The sequence below is a fragment of the Ips typographus genome, linkage group LG11 (genome assembly GCF_016097725.1).
Source record: "Ips typographus isolate SLU linkage group LG11, UJ_Ityp_2.0, whole genome shotgun sequence".
Taxonomy (NCBI): Eukaryota; Metazoa; Arthropoda; class Insecta; order Coleoptera; family Curculionidae; genus Ips; species Ips typographus.
The window spans coordinates 3,069,503-3,086,533 of NC_138432.1; the positions used below are offsets into that span (position 1 = coordinate 3,069,503).

Sequence of the window (17,031 nt, forward strand, 5' to 3'; positions counted from 1 at the left end):
ATTTGAAGTTATAGTTGTTGTGGCTGAGGGAGCTAGAGTACTACTGCTGGCAAGAATCTGTTCGGAATAAATGTTTCTCATTTTCTCAATAATATTTAAATGATGGTCGGAATTTAGCTGCAAATATGGTTTTATAGAACTTGCATTAGAGTGACCCGTTATCTTTATTAATTCTTGTTCAACACCGTGGAAAGAAAGATTGCTTACTGCAGTTGGTCGATTAGTGTGATTTGATATTATTATTCTTTTTGTGTCTAAACCAACTTTTTTGGCTGCATTTTTTGTCCACTTTGAAATTTCTTTCCTACCTAAAGGACTATTTTTGTACCATGGTTTGTTGCTGTTCTTGGTCCAAAATCGGTTGCAACTTAGAAATAATTTATTTGTAGTTATGGCGCTTGTTCTCTTAGCGATTAGTTTATTAAAAAGTCTGACAGGGCAGATGTTTTTATTTATAGTATTTTGCACCAACCATTTACTTTCGGTCAGTTTTTTAGCTCCACCTTGATTTGTTTTCGAAAAAACTGGATTGTATTCAATTCTTCCTAAGAGCCAAAAAATACTTTACAGTTAGCTTATTATTGTATTGATTTAAATTCTTTACCTGTTGCAATGCCTTTGTTGTCCAATTCAGTTTGAAAATAGTCAACTAAGCAATTAACAGCTTTTCTGCCTCGCCATGCCAGTTCTACAGCAGCAATTTGATAGAACTTCTTTTGTAAACCAGCCGGGGTATCTTCATCAAACAATTGAATAATGGATTGGTATTCAGTTGGGGTAAAAGCTTTAGAACTTTGCTTTTTTTTAGTAGGATCTTTTTGTAATAATTTTCGCTTTGTATCTCGAGCATTTCTTGCTTGGTGAAACATTACGTCTTTAAAGGGATCAAATACTATGTTATAATTGTCAAAATAAAGCTGTTGCAACTGCTTGGCCGTTATATTCCACATTGTTTTGATAACTCCTTCTTTATAATCTGTTCCATCAACTTTTTTCATATTAAACGCATAGTCTTTCAAAATGTTTGCAAGGTTTTCAACTGAAGTTGTTTCATTTAAAACATACCATTTTTCTTCATAAAAGGCACTAAACTGATTCCAAATGGATATATGTGTCCTCTTTGTAGTCCTGGGAGTACAGTTTTCAATTTCTTGATCAATTTCCACAATATTAGAATTTCCAAAGCATTAAGCAATTTTTCGCGAGATCACGCTGGATCCCGGTGAACAAAATCCGGTATACGTGCGGTTATACCCCCACTCTTCCAAATCTTTTGTTCACTATCACTCGACCGAGAGCTCACAAAAATACAGTGGTAACCCGCATAAGTTTTACCAGGTAACCGTTAAAAATTAAAATAAATAAATTTAAAATAAAGAATGGATCCTTTATTTTAAACTTTGGATTTAATATGGGGAATCTCCATCGTCTCCATTTTGCAAATGGAAACGGAAACTCTATATTTGTTGATGCTATCCTTAATGGAAGAACTATTTGATTTAACGCCCGTTTTGGTCATTTTCAGCGAATACTTGAGTGCTGTGAATTGTTTCGCTAAATGACACACACGCCCGATTCGTAATAAATCTATATTAAAGAACTTAACATAAACATTAAAATATAGTGGCAAACTTTATAAATGTTATGGATCGCGCGGCGACGTTGCCCGTTCGTTTTCGGGTTTCGAACGATAATAATTGGTTCTGCGCTGCGTCGTCCGCTCGCACCGCCAGTATTTCGTTACTGCGTAGCACGTTCAGGGTCGTCTGGGATTAACCAGTGGCGGCTCGTCAATAAGGTAATTTTAACATCCTCCCCCGCCGAATTGATTTCCAGAGGAAACAACATAGGAACAGGACGTTTTAGGAGTGTACCGTCACTAGTCCGAATCTGGCAAGCTCTTATACGTCCATCTCGTCCAGGATACACGTCTGTAATCCGCACCAACTTCCATTGTTGACGTGATAATCCTTTCTCATATAATAGGACAACATCTCCAACAGAATATTTTCTTTCTGAAACAGGTTTTCCAACATAATGTGCTGATCTTAACTGCTGAAGATAATCCGTAGACCATATTTTCCAAAATCTTTTCAACAAATTCTCCCTTTTTTGCCAAAGATGCAAAATCGTATTGGCACTAGCAGCCTTTTTATCAATATCTATGCCTAAAGAAGAATTATTACAACTCAGTAAAAAATGTCCAGGTGTCAAAATTATGTTCTCTGGATCGTTATCGATGTATGTCAAAGGTCGTGAATTAACTGTTGCTTCTACTTCTATTAAAATGGTTTGTAGTACATCATATGACACAGAAGATTTTCCTAGAGAGGCTTTGAGAGCCATCTTCACCGTTTTCACCATTCTTTCCCAAAATCCGCCCCACCATGCGGCTCGTTCGACAATGAATTTCCATTTTATATTTAATCGTGACGTCATATCTTGTATTTCTTTCTGGTTTAAGAACTGCAAAAGTGTAGTTATTTCTAATGATGCTCTTTTGAAAGTTTTTGCGTTGTCAGAATATATGACATCGGGAACTCCTCTTCGAGCAATAAAGCGTCTGATTGCTAGAATGCATGATTCCACGGATAAATCTGGTACAAGCTCCAAGTGGACTGCTCTTACAACTGCACAAGTTAATAACATTACATACACCTTGACCTTTGTATTGCCCGTTGTTACATAGAGAGGTCCAGCAAAGTCAATTCCGGTACATTTGAAGGGATTGGCTGACGTGAGTCTATCACTCGGTAATGGTGCAAAAGGTACTGCTGTTGCTTTCTGCTTTAATCTCTTACACATTACACACTTTGATAAGATGGATTTAATTCTTTGACGTCCTTTTATCATCCAATATTCTTTTCGTATTTCGGCCAACGTTGCATTGACTCCTCCATGTGCTACATTGAAATGACAATTCCAAATAAGTAAATCTCCAATATGGGATTTAGCAGGTAAAAGAACTGGATGTATCATTTTATAGGGCAATTCTGCCTCTTGTAGTCGTCCTCCAATTCGTAAAATTCCATTTTCATCCAATTTAGGGTTCAGCGTTAAGATGGTCGAGTTATTACTAATATGGTTGTCTTTTTTCAGAGATTCTATTTCCGTTCCAAATGCAGAGTATTGTACGTATTTAATCCAATAGTTTTCTGCTAATTGTAATTCATCTGCAGTTAATGATCTCAGTAGTCTTTCAGGTTTTTTCCTTTTCAAATTCCTAGTAAAACGAATAACGTAAGCTGTAACTCTTAAAACTCTTATCCACTTGCCAAAATTTTCAACGATAAATAATGGATTTATTTTAATGCATTGTGGTTCACGAACGTTCAGAAATGATGATGTAACAGAATCAGAAAAAGCACTATCATCATTTGAAGACTGATCTTCTTGAGGCCAACTGGAATTATTTTGAGACAGCCAGGAAGGACCAAACCTCCAGGTATCGGATTCCAAAAGAACTGAAGCTTTGATTCCTCTCGTTAAAAAATCTGCGGGATTCTCCGATCCGGGGCAATATTTCCAGTCACCTTTAGTCAGGTTTTGAATTTCCTGTACTCTGTTGCAAATGTAAGGTTTCCATTTTGATGGCTTTCCACGAATCCAACATAGTGTGATTTTTGAATCTGTCCATAAATATGTCTTTGATATCTTTATAGTCAAATTTTTCATTATGTAATCTTGTAGTCTTGCAGCACAAAGAGCTGCTGTCAGCTCCAATCTAGGAATCGATAACGATGTTTTTCCTTTATTAGTCAAGGGAGCCACTCTATTTTTCGAAATTAAATAATGGGTTTTGTTCGATGATACGATCTTTAAAAACGCGACCACTCCATATGCCTGAGGGCTGGCATCCGCGAAAATGTGTAATTGTACGTTTTCTTCTTTTTCTGCTTCATATTTTCCGGCTACACATCTTGTTAGTGCAAAGTTTTGAAGATCTGATAATTCTAATTTCCATTTTGACCAAGCAGAATGTAATTCAGTTGGTAGCGGGGTATCCCAATCTAATTTCTCCTTCCAGATTTGTTGTATCAATATTTTTGCTTTTATTACAAACGGTCCTAAAAATCCAAGGGGATCATATATTTTTGAAATTGAACTTAAAACGTTTCGTTTAGTGGCAGGGCCTTCGATGGTAGACGTTAATGCTGATTGCAAATCTATCATTAGTTCATCGTTAAGTAAACACCACTTGATTCCCAAAATCTTTTTCATACTGTTTCCAATACCATCTCTGAATAACTTCTGAACTATCTTATTGTTTGTATTCCATTTTCTCAAGTTCATGCTAGCTCTAGACATAATTTCTTTAGATGTTTCATAAATCTTTAAAGCTTCATCTTCTGTATCGCAAGAAACCAGCAGATCATCCACGTAAAATGATTTTTGCAATAAGTTACTAATGTCTTGTAAGTCTTGTGGTTGAGACTCTAAATGTTTCCTTATTGTTGCCGCTAGTAAAAATGGGCTACACGTTACTCCAAAACTTACTCTTGTCATTCGATATTCGACAATCTCAGGTAAAATATTGCTAGTATTTAACGGTTTCGAATACCAGAAAAATCTATGAAAATCTCGTTCCTCTTCTCGTAAAGCTATTTGTAAAAAAGCTTTCTCAATGTCGGATGTGATACCAATTTTTCCAATCCTAAAGTTCAGTAAAACACGTAGTAATTCAGGAACTAAATTTTCTCCAGATTCAAGTACGTCATTTAAAGATGGTAAGTTTTTTGCATGAGCACTGGCATCAAAAACTATCCTTACTTTTGTGCTATCTCTTTCGTGTTTGTATACTGCTCTGTGAGGCATATAGTAAGCTCGTTTTATCCGTTGTAATGGAGACAGTTCGGCACAACCATTTTTGAAGTACTCTTGCATAACTTTATCGTATTCCAGCAATTTTAAGTCGTTGGATAGTTTGGTTACTAATGATTTAAATCTTGAAAGGGCACCATCATAATTTGAATCCAAATTTAAGCTCGATTTAGACCAAGGCAGACAAACTTCGTAACGTTCACCGTTAAACGTTATTTTCTTCTCCATAAATTGTGATGTTACTGTTTTTGTCTTCTCTGTGTCTTCTTTTATCCCTATTGACTCCAAGTCCCAAAATTTCTGCAAGCTGAATTCCTCGTTATGTTCTTGAACATGTAAAACGTTGACATTGTTGCAAGCTTGCAAATTAACTGAAAAACTTGAGTTGTAACTTGAGCCATGTAATGTCCAACCAATTTTTGTGTTCACTGCCGTTAAAGTTTCACTTAATTTCTTTGTTTCACCAGTCACTAATTTCCAATAATTGTCCGCACCAATTAATAAAGTTATTCCGTCAAAGTCGTGATTTCTACAGTCCATATCTGCTAAGTAGAAGTTCTTTGCAAAGTCAGTGATCACTGGATCACTAATTGCCGGTGGCTGAAACGAATCAAAACATATTTCTGGCACTTCAACTGCAGTTATTTCCGTTTCTTCGTTAGAAGATATTCCTTTTATTTTTAATGTCACTCGTCTACAATCTCTTGCTGGGGAAGCACTGGTAGTTCCAAACGTCATTATAGAGATTCGATAGTTGTCTATTACTTGCAAGTTCATTTCTCTAGATACACTTTCTTTAATAAAAGTTGTTTGACTACCACCGTCAAAAATTAATTTTATTTTTGCTTTGTTAGAGTCACAATTTGTGATTATAGCTGTAGCAGTTTGTAAATAGACAGTGTTTACGTTTTCATTAGTAAAAAGACTGGACGAATTTGACATTGTCGTTTGATCGGCAACTTCTTCATTTTTATTTTCATTTATAGGAAGTGTCCTTGGTTTATCTGATCTTCTAAGATATGTAGGATCGCACATTGACGTCGCATGTCGTTTCTTGCACACAGAACATTTTAAATTTGCTGTCCTACAATTTCTTGATGAATGATTAGCTTTTGTGCATCGAAAGCATCGATTTTTGTTTTTCAATATCGCCTTTCTTTCATTCAAGGTCATCGTTGATTTGCAATTGGCTGATTCATGATTTCCCGAACAAAACACGCATTTTTCTTGAGTTCCAGAAAAGAGCTCAGCTGTGGTAAAATGTCTTTCACTTGATGACTGATATTGTTTATCGCCATATCTTTTACCAGCCGTAAATCCACTTTTAAATTTGTCATTTTCGGAATAAACATGCTGTGCTTGTTCTACAGAATTTACTTCTACTTTTAAAAAGGCGAGAAGTTTGGCAATCTGTTCTTCGTAAGACATTCCAGAACTTTCTGAACCATCTTCCAAATGATCATTGATAACTAAGTTAGAATTTACTCGAGAATTTACTCGTTCTTTGAATAAAACTTGTTTATTAAACTCGATACGTAATGAAAAGGGTATGGCCTTTAAAATTACGGATTTTAACATCATTCCATACTGATTTGGCTTAATTCCTAATGTTTGAAACGACCTTGTAATTGTCGTTGTAGTATTATACAGTTTTCTAAGCCCAGCAATATCCCCTTTATTTTTTACCGGTTGTAGAGCTAACAACTTTTGAATATAAGCATCTATTAGTTTTTCCGGATTGCCAAACTCTTGTTGCAATAGATCAATAGCGTCCTGATAGCATGCTTTTCCTGGGGCTAATCCTTGAACAGTATAAGCTGCTTTCCCCGTTAAAAGCGTTTTTAAATAAGTAAACTTGGCGTTATCATCAACTTCATCATTATTATGAATTGCTGCATTATACTGTTCCCAAAACAATGCCCATTGTTGAGGATCACCATTGAATTTTAAAAGCTCTAACTTTGGTAACCTTACCGAGGTCTTCTTGGTGTTTATTTGGTTATTTTCATCACTTCTGTCCGAGTTTCCACTTTCAAACTGTTGTCCATTACCATGCACAGCCTGACGTTTCCTTATGGCTACTTCCAGTTCTGCTATGATTCGTATTGCTTGATCTTCATAGTCTAGCACAGATGTAAATTCAACACTTAATGTTTTTTCATCACAATCGGTAAGAGTTTCTCTGTATTGTTCGTTAGCACTATTTAATTTGCCTTTAGCTTCTTTAACACGGGTCAAACACACTTGTAATTTGTCCTCGTCTAATGGAAAGTCACTTAAAACTTCTTCAGCGTTATTTATAAGTTTGGTTAGTTGTGCTCTGCACGCCGTTCTATATGCTTTTTCCATTTTTTCAAGTCTACAGACCGATTTTCTTTACGTTACGACAGTATTTTGATTTTAAAAACTCGACACACACGTTAACGTTTATAAAACGATTACAGGCACAGTCCGATAATTTGAGTTCTTGTCTATAGATTCCCTGGTTTCGGCACCAAAATGTGAATTGTTTCGCTAAATGACACACACGCCCGATTCGTAATAAATCTATATTAAAGAACTTAACATAAACATTAAAATATAGTGGCAAACTTTATAAATGTTATGGATCGCGCGGCGACGTTGCCCGTTCGTTTTCGGGTTTCGAACGATAATAATTGGTTCTGCGCTGCGTCGTCCGCTCGCACCGCCAGTATTTCGTTACTGCGTAGCACGTTCAGGGTCGTCTGGGATTAACCAGTGGCGGCTCGTCAATAAGGTAATTTTAACAAGTGCAAGTTGCAGAAAAAAATTAATATTCATTCCGAACCAGTACTTCCATCCTACAATTGATCACACTGATTGGATATACAAATACAATTCGGATGTGTTTTTCCAATTGTTTAGACTAAAAAAAGACACGTTTGAACGTCTTGTCAGAATTGTTTTAGAACATGATAAATATGATTTAATAAAGAAAAAATATAGGGGCGGAAATTACCCTTATATCCCAGAAAGATCAGTTTTAATGTTTTTATGGTACATGGCACATAATGATCCATTAGTTGTCATTGCAGATAGATTTGGAAGTGTTGCCTCAACAGTTATGCAAATTGTAAATGCTTGTTTATACATAGTTAATAAACTAAAACATAAATACATCAGATGGCCTGAAAATGATGATGAAAGGAATTCTATTGATTGAAGATGGTTTCACCTCATTCCCAGGTAATCACAATATTTTTGTATATCAACAACAATTTTTGGCAATATCAATAATTATGCAAATTTGTAGGTGTTCTTGGGGCCATTGATGGAACCCACATAAATATTAAAGTACATTTAGCTCAAAGTGATAGTTACACAGATAGGTACCAGAAAAAGTCAATTAACCTCACTGCTATTTGTACTTCACAAAAATTATTTACTTATGTTTTTGTGGGTTTTCCAGGTTGATGCCAGGGTAAGAAAACACTATGTAATTTATTAATAACTATAATAGGTCAAATCTTACCCTTCATTCTGGATATCTTTTTCATAGTATAGTAAGAGGTTTGAGGATTTTTCAGGTTTTCAAGTACTCACTTTTATACAAGCACATAGAACAACATGGAAAAAATAAGTTTTTTCCAAATGATGACTGTCACATAATAGGGGATAGTGCCTACCCATTGAAGAGTTGGTTAATGGTTTCATACAAAGGCCACAATTTGACAAGAAAACAAAAAAACTTTAACTATAGATTATCATCAGCTAGAGTTAAAATTGAAAATGCATTCTCTTTTTTAAAAAGTAGGTGGGCAAGACTTCAATTTATAAATATTTATAATGTAAGCAAAGCAGTAGAAATTGCAATGGTTTCATGTGTGTTACACAACTTTTGTATAATTAATCATGATTACTGGTCGCCAACAAGTAACTGTGATAACAATGATCTACAAGATCATCTAGATGATTTAGAGGATTTTATTGATGATAGAGACCAATATTTTATGGGTGTTGTAAAAAGAAACCAAATAGCTGACAGCCTTTTTAACTACTGATCGACTGCAGTAGATTTAGTGTAGGGTGTAGGTATGTACTATGTAGGTATACATTACTTGAAAATGATTTAATGCCTGTTTTCCTGACACATTTTAAGTATAACTTAAGCTGAGGTTTGAATGTGACAAACAGTGTAAACTGAACTTATCTAAATCTAAGCTGTCCTTAAACTCAACAGCCAATGTCGGAAAAATGGGCATTATCATTAATGAACTAAAATCAGATAAGATGTAAACCATATAGTTATGCTTTTTGGCTTTTATGTATTAATTGAAAATAAAGTTTAAATCAGAAACAAATATTTTATTTACATTTTTGTACTCAAATAACTTACTAACCTTGATTCAAAATCACATTAGTAGTATTAGCACACACATTAAACACTAGGTTAATTCTAATCTGAGTCGCTGTCTTCTCTTTTTCTTTTTCGATATTTAATCAGTTTGTCCAATTGGTTTAAAAAACGTTCTCTTTGTTGATTTTGGGTTTCCATTAGACTTTTTAATGTAGTGAAATGCTCATTTCGTTGTTCAATATCCTTCTTTGTCAACTCAAGAAGTTGTGAAATAGTAGTCATTTTGGATCTCGGTGTTTCAGTGGTGTTGAATCGGTTTTTTATTTCTGCTTTTGCATTTGAGGAATTTGCCTCGATATTTGCACTGCTTGAGGTTTCTGTTTCATCAATTTCTGGAGTAGAATTAGGGCTAATGCCGCTGCTAGTAGTTAAAGTTTCTACAAGTGAGTCAATTAAGTTTTTAGGGCTAGTTATATCTTTGTTCCCTAAAATGCTATGCAATAGTTCTAAGTGTGATGGAGGGTCTTTTTGACTTTCTCCAGTAGATTTTTGATGTTTGATATATAGAAAGTATTGCTTCTGCAAATTTGCAAACTTCAACCTCAACTTTTCTACAACTTCCTTTCCACTACCACCCAGATTAAATCCCATCTCTCCCATTTCCTCTGCTATTTTTTTCCATAACTGTGACTTGATAGTTTTTTTATCATCAAATCGATTGGAGTATTTCTGTCTTATGGTTAGAAATACTTCAGTTGCTTGAAAGTCCTTTGGTGTAGGCCTTTTCTGTGTCCAAATTGGAGCAGTTGGGTTATTCTCAACGGCTGAACTTACTTCTACTTCAGACTCTGTTGTTTCATTGCTTGGGCCAGTAAATTTATCAGACCCTTGAACAGCTTCAACAGAATGACCTTCTCTACCATTTAAAACTTCTTCAATGTATTTTTCTGCACTGATGGGGTCTGAAAAATATAATTGTGTTGTTATAATTTTGATCCATTTACTATTAAATACTCACCATTAAGTAATGTATTGGCCATCTCCATATTCACAACAACTCGAAAATCTTCACCTCTGTGATTTATCAGGAGCTCCATCATTTCTTCACTCTTTTCCTTTTCCATTTCCATTCTGAACTAGGGCACGATCAATGAACGACTAATCTAATTGAAAAATAACCTCCAATCTTTTGAATTGAAACTGAGACAAGTGAAGTGATTTGTATAACCGTCTTCTCTACACCGTGAACCCAAACAGATCCCGGTGAACAAGTAATGACGTAATCATATGACGTCAGTCATGTATTCCCCTGTAACCGTTATGTCGCTAAAATGAGGCGGTAACAAGAACCTAGATCACAGTGATTCAACGTGATCTCGCGAAAAATTGCTTATTTTAAATCGCGGAATTTTTCACAAACTGTTTTGAATGTTTGTATTTTCGTTCAGCCATGTATATTTTTGTTTACATTTCAAATTGACAATCATACGTCAAAATATTATTATTAATTGTTAATATTATATATTATATATTAATTGTTAATATTGAAGAAGATAACGTAAATTTTATAAGTGTCTAAATCCCGTTTCGTTTAATATCAAATTTTCTTCAAAAAACGTATTCGAAAAAGGTAGGTGGTGTTTAATCACTGTTAAATTTTAGCAGCCAGGGATTTAATCAGTATAAAACGGTTTCCATTGGTGGAACTAGAAAGGTTCTCGGAATTTGATTGGCTGCTGGTACAATGAAGGAAATAATCATCCATGAAAACAAAGGCTTTCATTTTAGTCATTTTACTATATATTTTCGTTCAATTTAATGAAAATTAATACTCGTAGGAAAAATGTTGTACCTAACACATGCGGAAAGCGTCTTTCCCACCCCTTAACTGCTTGCCCGAACTCCTCCGCTTTGCGTCGTTCTGCAGTGCGCAGTTGTTGTGCGTGCATTCTCGTGCGGTAAAGTACCACTTTTCACCCTTGTTAGGTAAATAACTATTACTACATTTGGTTTAAGTAATACACCACAAGCTTTGACATAAATTTACTGTAAACTACAATTTTCAATTAGACATCATTTGAAAAATTACAATTACATAAGTACAAACGATGGTTGCAAAGTATAAAATCAAGGAATGATCAATCGAAAAAAACCCAGCCGCACATAGTTTGACATTCCTGTCATGTATCTGTCTGGCAAACATTAAATACTGTCGTCTTGTCTCTTTTACATCTTGACCGATAAAAATTGGTTGCATATTTTGAATCTGGTTGTAGCATATGTCAATTGTTCTTTTAGATTCAGCTTGGAGCTTTTGACCCACCACCGCTAATATTATTACGTAGATCTAAAATGATAATTTACAGAATAGACGTTTATTTTTCTGATCTACTCTAATAACTAGGTAGTAACTACTTCAAGGTTCACCTACTTAACAGGATATTGTGGGACTAGTATTTCAGAAATAAAAAAAGCATTGCTTAATCTACACACACATATAGGTACATACATATACATATACATATAGGTACTATTTTATTTTAGTAAAACTATTTACATAAGAAGGTGTGGTGTACTATTACTTAATCAAAAGAAGGAATATCAGATTTGAACCCAGAAAACAAAATTATAATACAACACAAAGAACCAACGAAATGCAATGGAGGGAAACACAAAACATTGGAATAGAAATGGGATTCAATTGTAAAGATCATCGAGAATTGTATATCCGGAGAAACAAAATAAAGGAAACAAGCATGGATAATAAAGTAAAGAAGTAAAAAAACTCCAAAAAAATTACCAGAAAGTTAAGAGGAAAATAAAGAAAATAAAAGAAACACGTGTCTTAGTTTGACAAGATTGAAAAAGAACAAATATGACACCTTAGACAAGTCATACAACAATAAAAGCAGCAGCAAGAACAAGAAAACCGAATAATCATAAAATGATTAGAGACACGAATAAAGAGACGACAACAGATTTTGCAGCTTCAGAGAAATAAGTTTACGTAGAAGAAATGTTTGAAAAAGACCAATAAGACGACAACAAAACACATGTAATGCACCGCAAATGCTTATCGATCACAAAGGAAGAATTAATCATGTAACAAAGCAACTGAAGAACAGGATAGCGAACGGGAAGGATAAAGAGTAGCGGAGATTATTAAACAATTCGCTTATCAACACATTGACGACACACATAGCATGTTGGATAGGTTCTTTAATATGTGTAATGCAAATCAAACAAAAATGACGAAATAATAATTTTTTTTCATTTTCCTAATATAATACAGGGGTTCTACCGTAGTAATGTGAAGAACCTCTATTATTTACAAGATTCAAAAAAAAACTAGCTTAAAAGTATGCGAAGAATCATCAGCTTAATGAGTTACTTAGAAGTTATAGGCAATGGGTTAATAACTGACTAGGTACAAAAGTAACTATGTTTTGCTGTGCAGGAAAGATGTATACGCAAACACTACGTTTCATTCAAGCTTATATGGGAAACAAACTACCAAAAAGTAAATATAAAAACTAATTAAACAGACAAAGTTGATAGAAAAGTGAGACTGGAATGCATCTGGTCACATCTGCAATTTGCATGTTAAAAGATACGCTGGCGAATAGGCAGGAAACAAGAAGAACTTTTTATTTGACCACACTTAGAAAATCACTGATATAACAACTGACCAATTATAATAAACATCTCAGGATTACTAGAAGGTGTATCATATCACATTAGTATGTTCGGTTTACACCATCTCCCTATTTTAGTGGTCATTACGCGTTGGTGGGTGTCGGTCTCGCTGAGAGTGGATTCAAGCTCTGCAAAGCTTTCTCCTGACTGTCGATTTAGATCTTGATTTCCGACTCTATATATGTGGATCCGGAATGTTTTGAAATAGCTCTCTTCGATAGGTGTTTGAGCAGGAACTTACGGACGATACAAAAACCGGATTCTAAATGCGTCAAGGAGAACATAGATAGATTATTGGCTTCAGTCACCTCTTCCAATTCCCACTCTTTGGCAAGACTCCGCATGACTCCGGCAGGTGTCCTGACATTATAGAAGACTCCTTTAACAGCCTCATTAGTTCCACAAGTCCACGGCAATGCAAAAACAACGACAGTAGATTATGTAGCCTACTTAAATCATAAATTGTAATTCCATTGCTTCGTCTCTAACACAACTGGTTTTTGTTGGTAGAAGAAGAAATGGTTGGTAGAAGAAGGATAGTTCTTGGCATGCGTTCAAAGAATATTTCAGCAGGCGCCTTGTCATCAGGTGCGGATGAACAATATATTGTACTGTAGCTGAATAAAAGTTTAAGGATTCTTGCACTTATTTTCTCCTCCCACCTTGAACTTTTTTTTACTGAATTTCTTATAAATGGAACTGGTGAACTGGGTGCAGTTGTTTGTGATCAGTAGTTATGGAAGACCGAAACGGGCAATCAGTGGTTGAAGAACATTAACGAGTGCTGTGGACGTGCTAGTTGACATGACCTAGATTTCTGGAATAGCTGTTCACAATAAGTAAATAGGAAAGTCCATTAATTTGACCGGCGAAGCCCATATGCACAGGATGTTTGTGGTTTGAATTTGGTACAGTGTTAAATTCCGGCTGAGAGAAAACTTTCTGGGCAGGTAGACGGCAATGTTTTCAGGACAGTTGTATTTTGTTCTGTTTTGACAGTGTTAATCGGTGGTGACCATATCGCTCAATAGAATGTCTTGGCGTCCAAGTAATTCATAACCAACCAAGAATGTTGCTGGACCTTCTTTTGCGACGAACACTGTTTGTTTTGACTGATGACCATTAAAAGAAAGGATTACTTTCCATTGTCCTTTGAAATGGCAGAGACACACCATACAGTAAACCTGCGAGATTTCTTAACAATACGTTCTGATCCGGAATCAATCATAAATAATAATACGGACTGATTTACTTGGATTTGACATTTAAACATATCACAGTTGTTCTGCAATGTGCATTTTATTTGATTTCGGTTGCGCCATACATTGTACTCGCGCTCAAGATGGAGCTCAGTTTGACTTGTGGTTCTTGTATGAACAGTGGAATAGCTGTAAGACCAGTGAAACTCGATGTAACAAAGGCAATTGCTAGGAGGATCCTTGCTTCTAGGTTTTGCCTTGATGTCACATTTGGAGCTGGAAGATTCTTTATGCTTTCTTGCCTGGACCACGGCACTAGTAGGATGCTCAAATGCTTTACAATCCGCTGTTATTTGAAGAAAGGCATTGCCCTCACTTATAAGATCATCAAACACGACGTTCCCTCGGGTTTCTTACAGCTTTTCGAAGATCCTAGTTTGCAGAGAAACTAGTTTAGATTTGCTTCACGGTCAACAGTACAAGAAACACACGAAATTCCGCTACTGTAAGTTCCAAAAAGTTGAATCTACGGAATTTTGCATTGAAACGGCAGTTGTAATTGTCCAACAAAGGGATCCGCTGCTACTGAATGGATCAGTTAGTATAGTCTGTCAGTAAATGACGTCAAGGCATTTTTTTTCTACTCGAGAGACTCGAGCCGGAGGCCCTTGTGTTCTATCTTATCGACCTCATTCATTATTGTGTTTATAATGACATTAGTATCTTAATTACTATAAAAGGCAAAAACTTGCGTTATTTTATGGTGAAAATCTGTGGTAAAAAATGGTTCTTTTCGGTTAGCTATGGGGCGCTCCTGCTAAGATGCCGACGTTTCTGAGCCTGTACTCGTCATCAGTTAGCCTCTGTACCACCGTTAAGATATTGTCTCTTTAACATATTATAATTTCACGGCAAAGAACGTCGGAAGATTTTAGTAATCTTCTTAATTTGCGTATCTATATAACGTGATGGTGTTTCACGTATGGGTGTTTTGCTTCTGCAGTAATGATCCAAGTTGGTTCTGCTTGCAATACGAGCAGTTTACCATCTAATGTAGGTACTCCATTTTTAGTAACCAGCGGTGCTGGTAGATGACGTGACTACACTAGTAGTGCGGCCGCCTTTTGCGGATTATTAATGATATATAAATTGAGTGGTTCTCTAGGTTTGTGGTTTTCCTCGTATAACATGCTAACACCGCATGGTATGATGGAAAATACGCCACTGACGGGATTACAAAGGCTAGCTGATGGCTACTGTACAGGCTCAGAAACTTCAGCGTCTTAGCAGGAGTGCCCTGTCTGTAGCTAACCGAAATCTACGAGATGTGTATGAGTGTACGTCATTATTAATTGTCATTTTCGACCGATTTTCACCGTCTAATAACTATAATAAGTTATTGTCTTTTTAACATATTATAATTTCACAGTTAAGAACCTAAGGCGATTTTAGTAATCTTCTTCATTTGCATATCAAAACAATTATATTAAACATCCTAGGGTACAGGATTACTAAAAGATTTGGTTAGTAAACCTCACATTAGTATGTTCGGTTCACAACAGAGGGATCATTCTAAAAAGCGATGGACAAATAAAAACCTATGGTGTAATAATCAATAGCTAATGTTTAAATAATTTGCGATACGCAGACGATACTGTGATAATGAGCAACAGGAAAAAAGTATCTCAGCGCCTTATTAATTGGGTCTGTGAAGAATATGGCTGGAACTAGCCGTGAAACTAAAAAATGGTAATCACTACAAACCATCAACTGAAACCACACAAAGAAGAGTGGAAGCCTTTGAAATGTGGTGGTACTACAGAGTATTGAGAATCTCTGGGACAAGCCATACTACGCATAGTATAGTTCAATTCATAATATGAAGAGGGTTTAAACTGTGTGGAAAAACAACCAGAACTAATCGGAACGGAGAAACAAAAGAACGCAAGTAATCCTGAACTCATAATTGAAGGAAAAGTAGAAGAAAAAAGAGGTCGAGGCAGAAGAAAACGACAATCAACAAACATAACTTCGGTTGAACCAGTTAGATAGATTAATATGACTGGCGACGTCCTTGGAAAATAAGACATAGCAGGAAGGCACTTAAAGGGTTAAATTTTAATTTTGACAAAAAAAATAGCAATTAAAACAGGTTATAATACTTACCACAAATGGTACTTGATATATCACCGTCATTACGTTTTTTAATGAAGTTCTTTGAGTTGGATCATTAAATATCATTATCGAGGACACATAAACAAGAATGGATATGCCAATAAAAATTGCTCCAGCCATTGGCAATCCACATACGATGTTGAAATCTGAAATGTTTCTTACAATCTTGTTGTGAATTCTAATTGTTATGGATAATAACGGAGATAAACTTGTTTCCATTTTGTCATTACAATTCTTCAACTGACTTTTCAACTTCCAAGCAAAAAGACTACAGCAAATAAATAGAAATTCCGCTTTCTGTGTCACTATACTGATCAGAAAAAATGTCATGCTCGATAGAAAATCTGTTCTATAATAAAATATTACGAAAAACAACCTAAAACTTAAAATCACTCCGCCATAAACTATAGCAGTCAAAGTGATTGGAGAAAACTGTTTTTTATCAACCAAACAAAGTAAGTTATTAAACTTTCGAAAATACTTCAACATGTTTATATTGCATAACGTATTCATCACCAGCAAACAAATAGCGTAAAACACACCAGATAGTCTAATTGGAGCAGGAGTGGTTTTACGGCTAATCAGAATTACCATATAATTTGCTTGAATTGCGCTTAATAACACTGTATGTAAACATAAGTAAAATTTATAATAAGGTAGAATTTTTTGGTTGTCTGTAGGTATTAATCCGTAAAATATGAGTAAATATTTGACTAGTACTTTTAAAGCTTGGACAATATAATACATGTCTGTTGTGTTTTTGTTTACTAAATATATTTACGTGACTTGTAAAAGTATTGGGAGACCAAATTAATTAGTTTA

The 17,031-nt window shown here is 35.3% G+C and overlaps 1 protein-coding gene and 1 long non-coding RNA gene across 2 annotated transcripts; both read right to left on the bottom strand.

Moving 5' to 3' along the window:
* Positions 1 to 1,740: 1,740 nt before the first annotated feature.
* LOC145735701 (uncharacterized) lies at positions 1,741 to 7,170 on the bottom strand. Its single transcript, XM_081989677.1, has one exon. The coding sequence runs from the start codon at positions 7,168 to 7,170 to the stop codon at positions 1,741 to 1,743; it is 5,430 nt and encodes a 1,809-aa protein (XP_081845803.1).
* Positions 7,171 to 11,168: 3,998 nt separating this feature from the next.
* On the bottom strand, positions 11,169 to 16,654 carry LOC145735771 (uncharacterized). Its single transcript, XR_014179760.1, has 2 exons — positions 16,201 to 16,654; positions 11,169 to 11,486 (listed from the first exon to the last, which is right to left on the bottom strand). It is a non-coding gene; the product is annotated as an uncharacterized LOC145735771 (long non-coding RNA).
* Positions 16,655 to 17,031: the final 377 nt, after the last annotated feature.

Coding starts and splice junctions, on each gene's coding strand:
- LOC145735701 (XM_081989677.1), bottom strand. CDS start 7,170: ATGGAAAAAGCATATAGAACGGCGTGCAGAGCACAACTAACCAAACTT.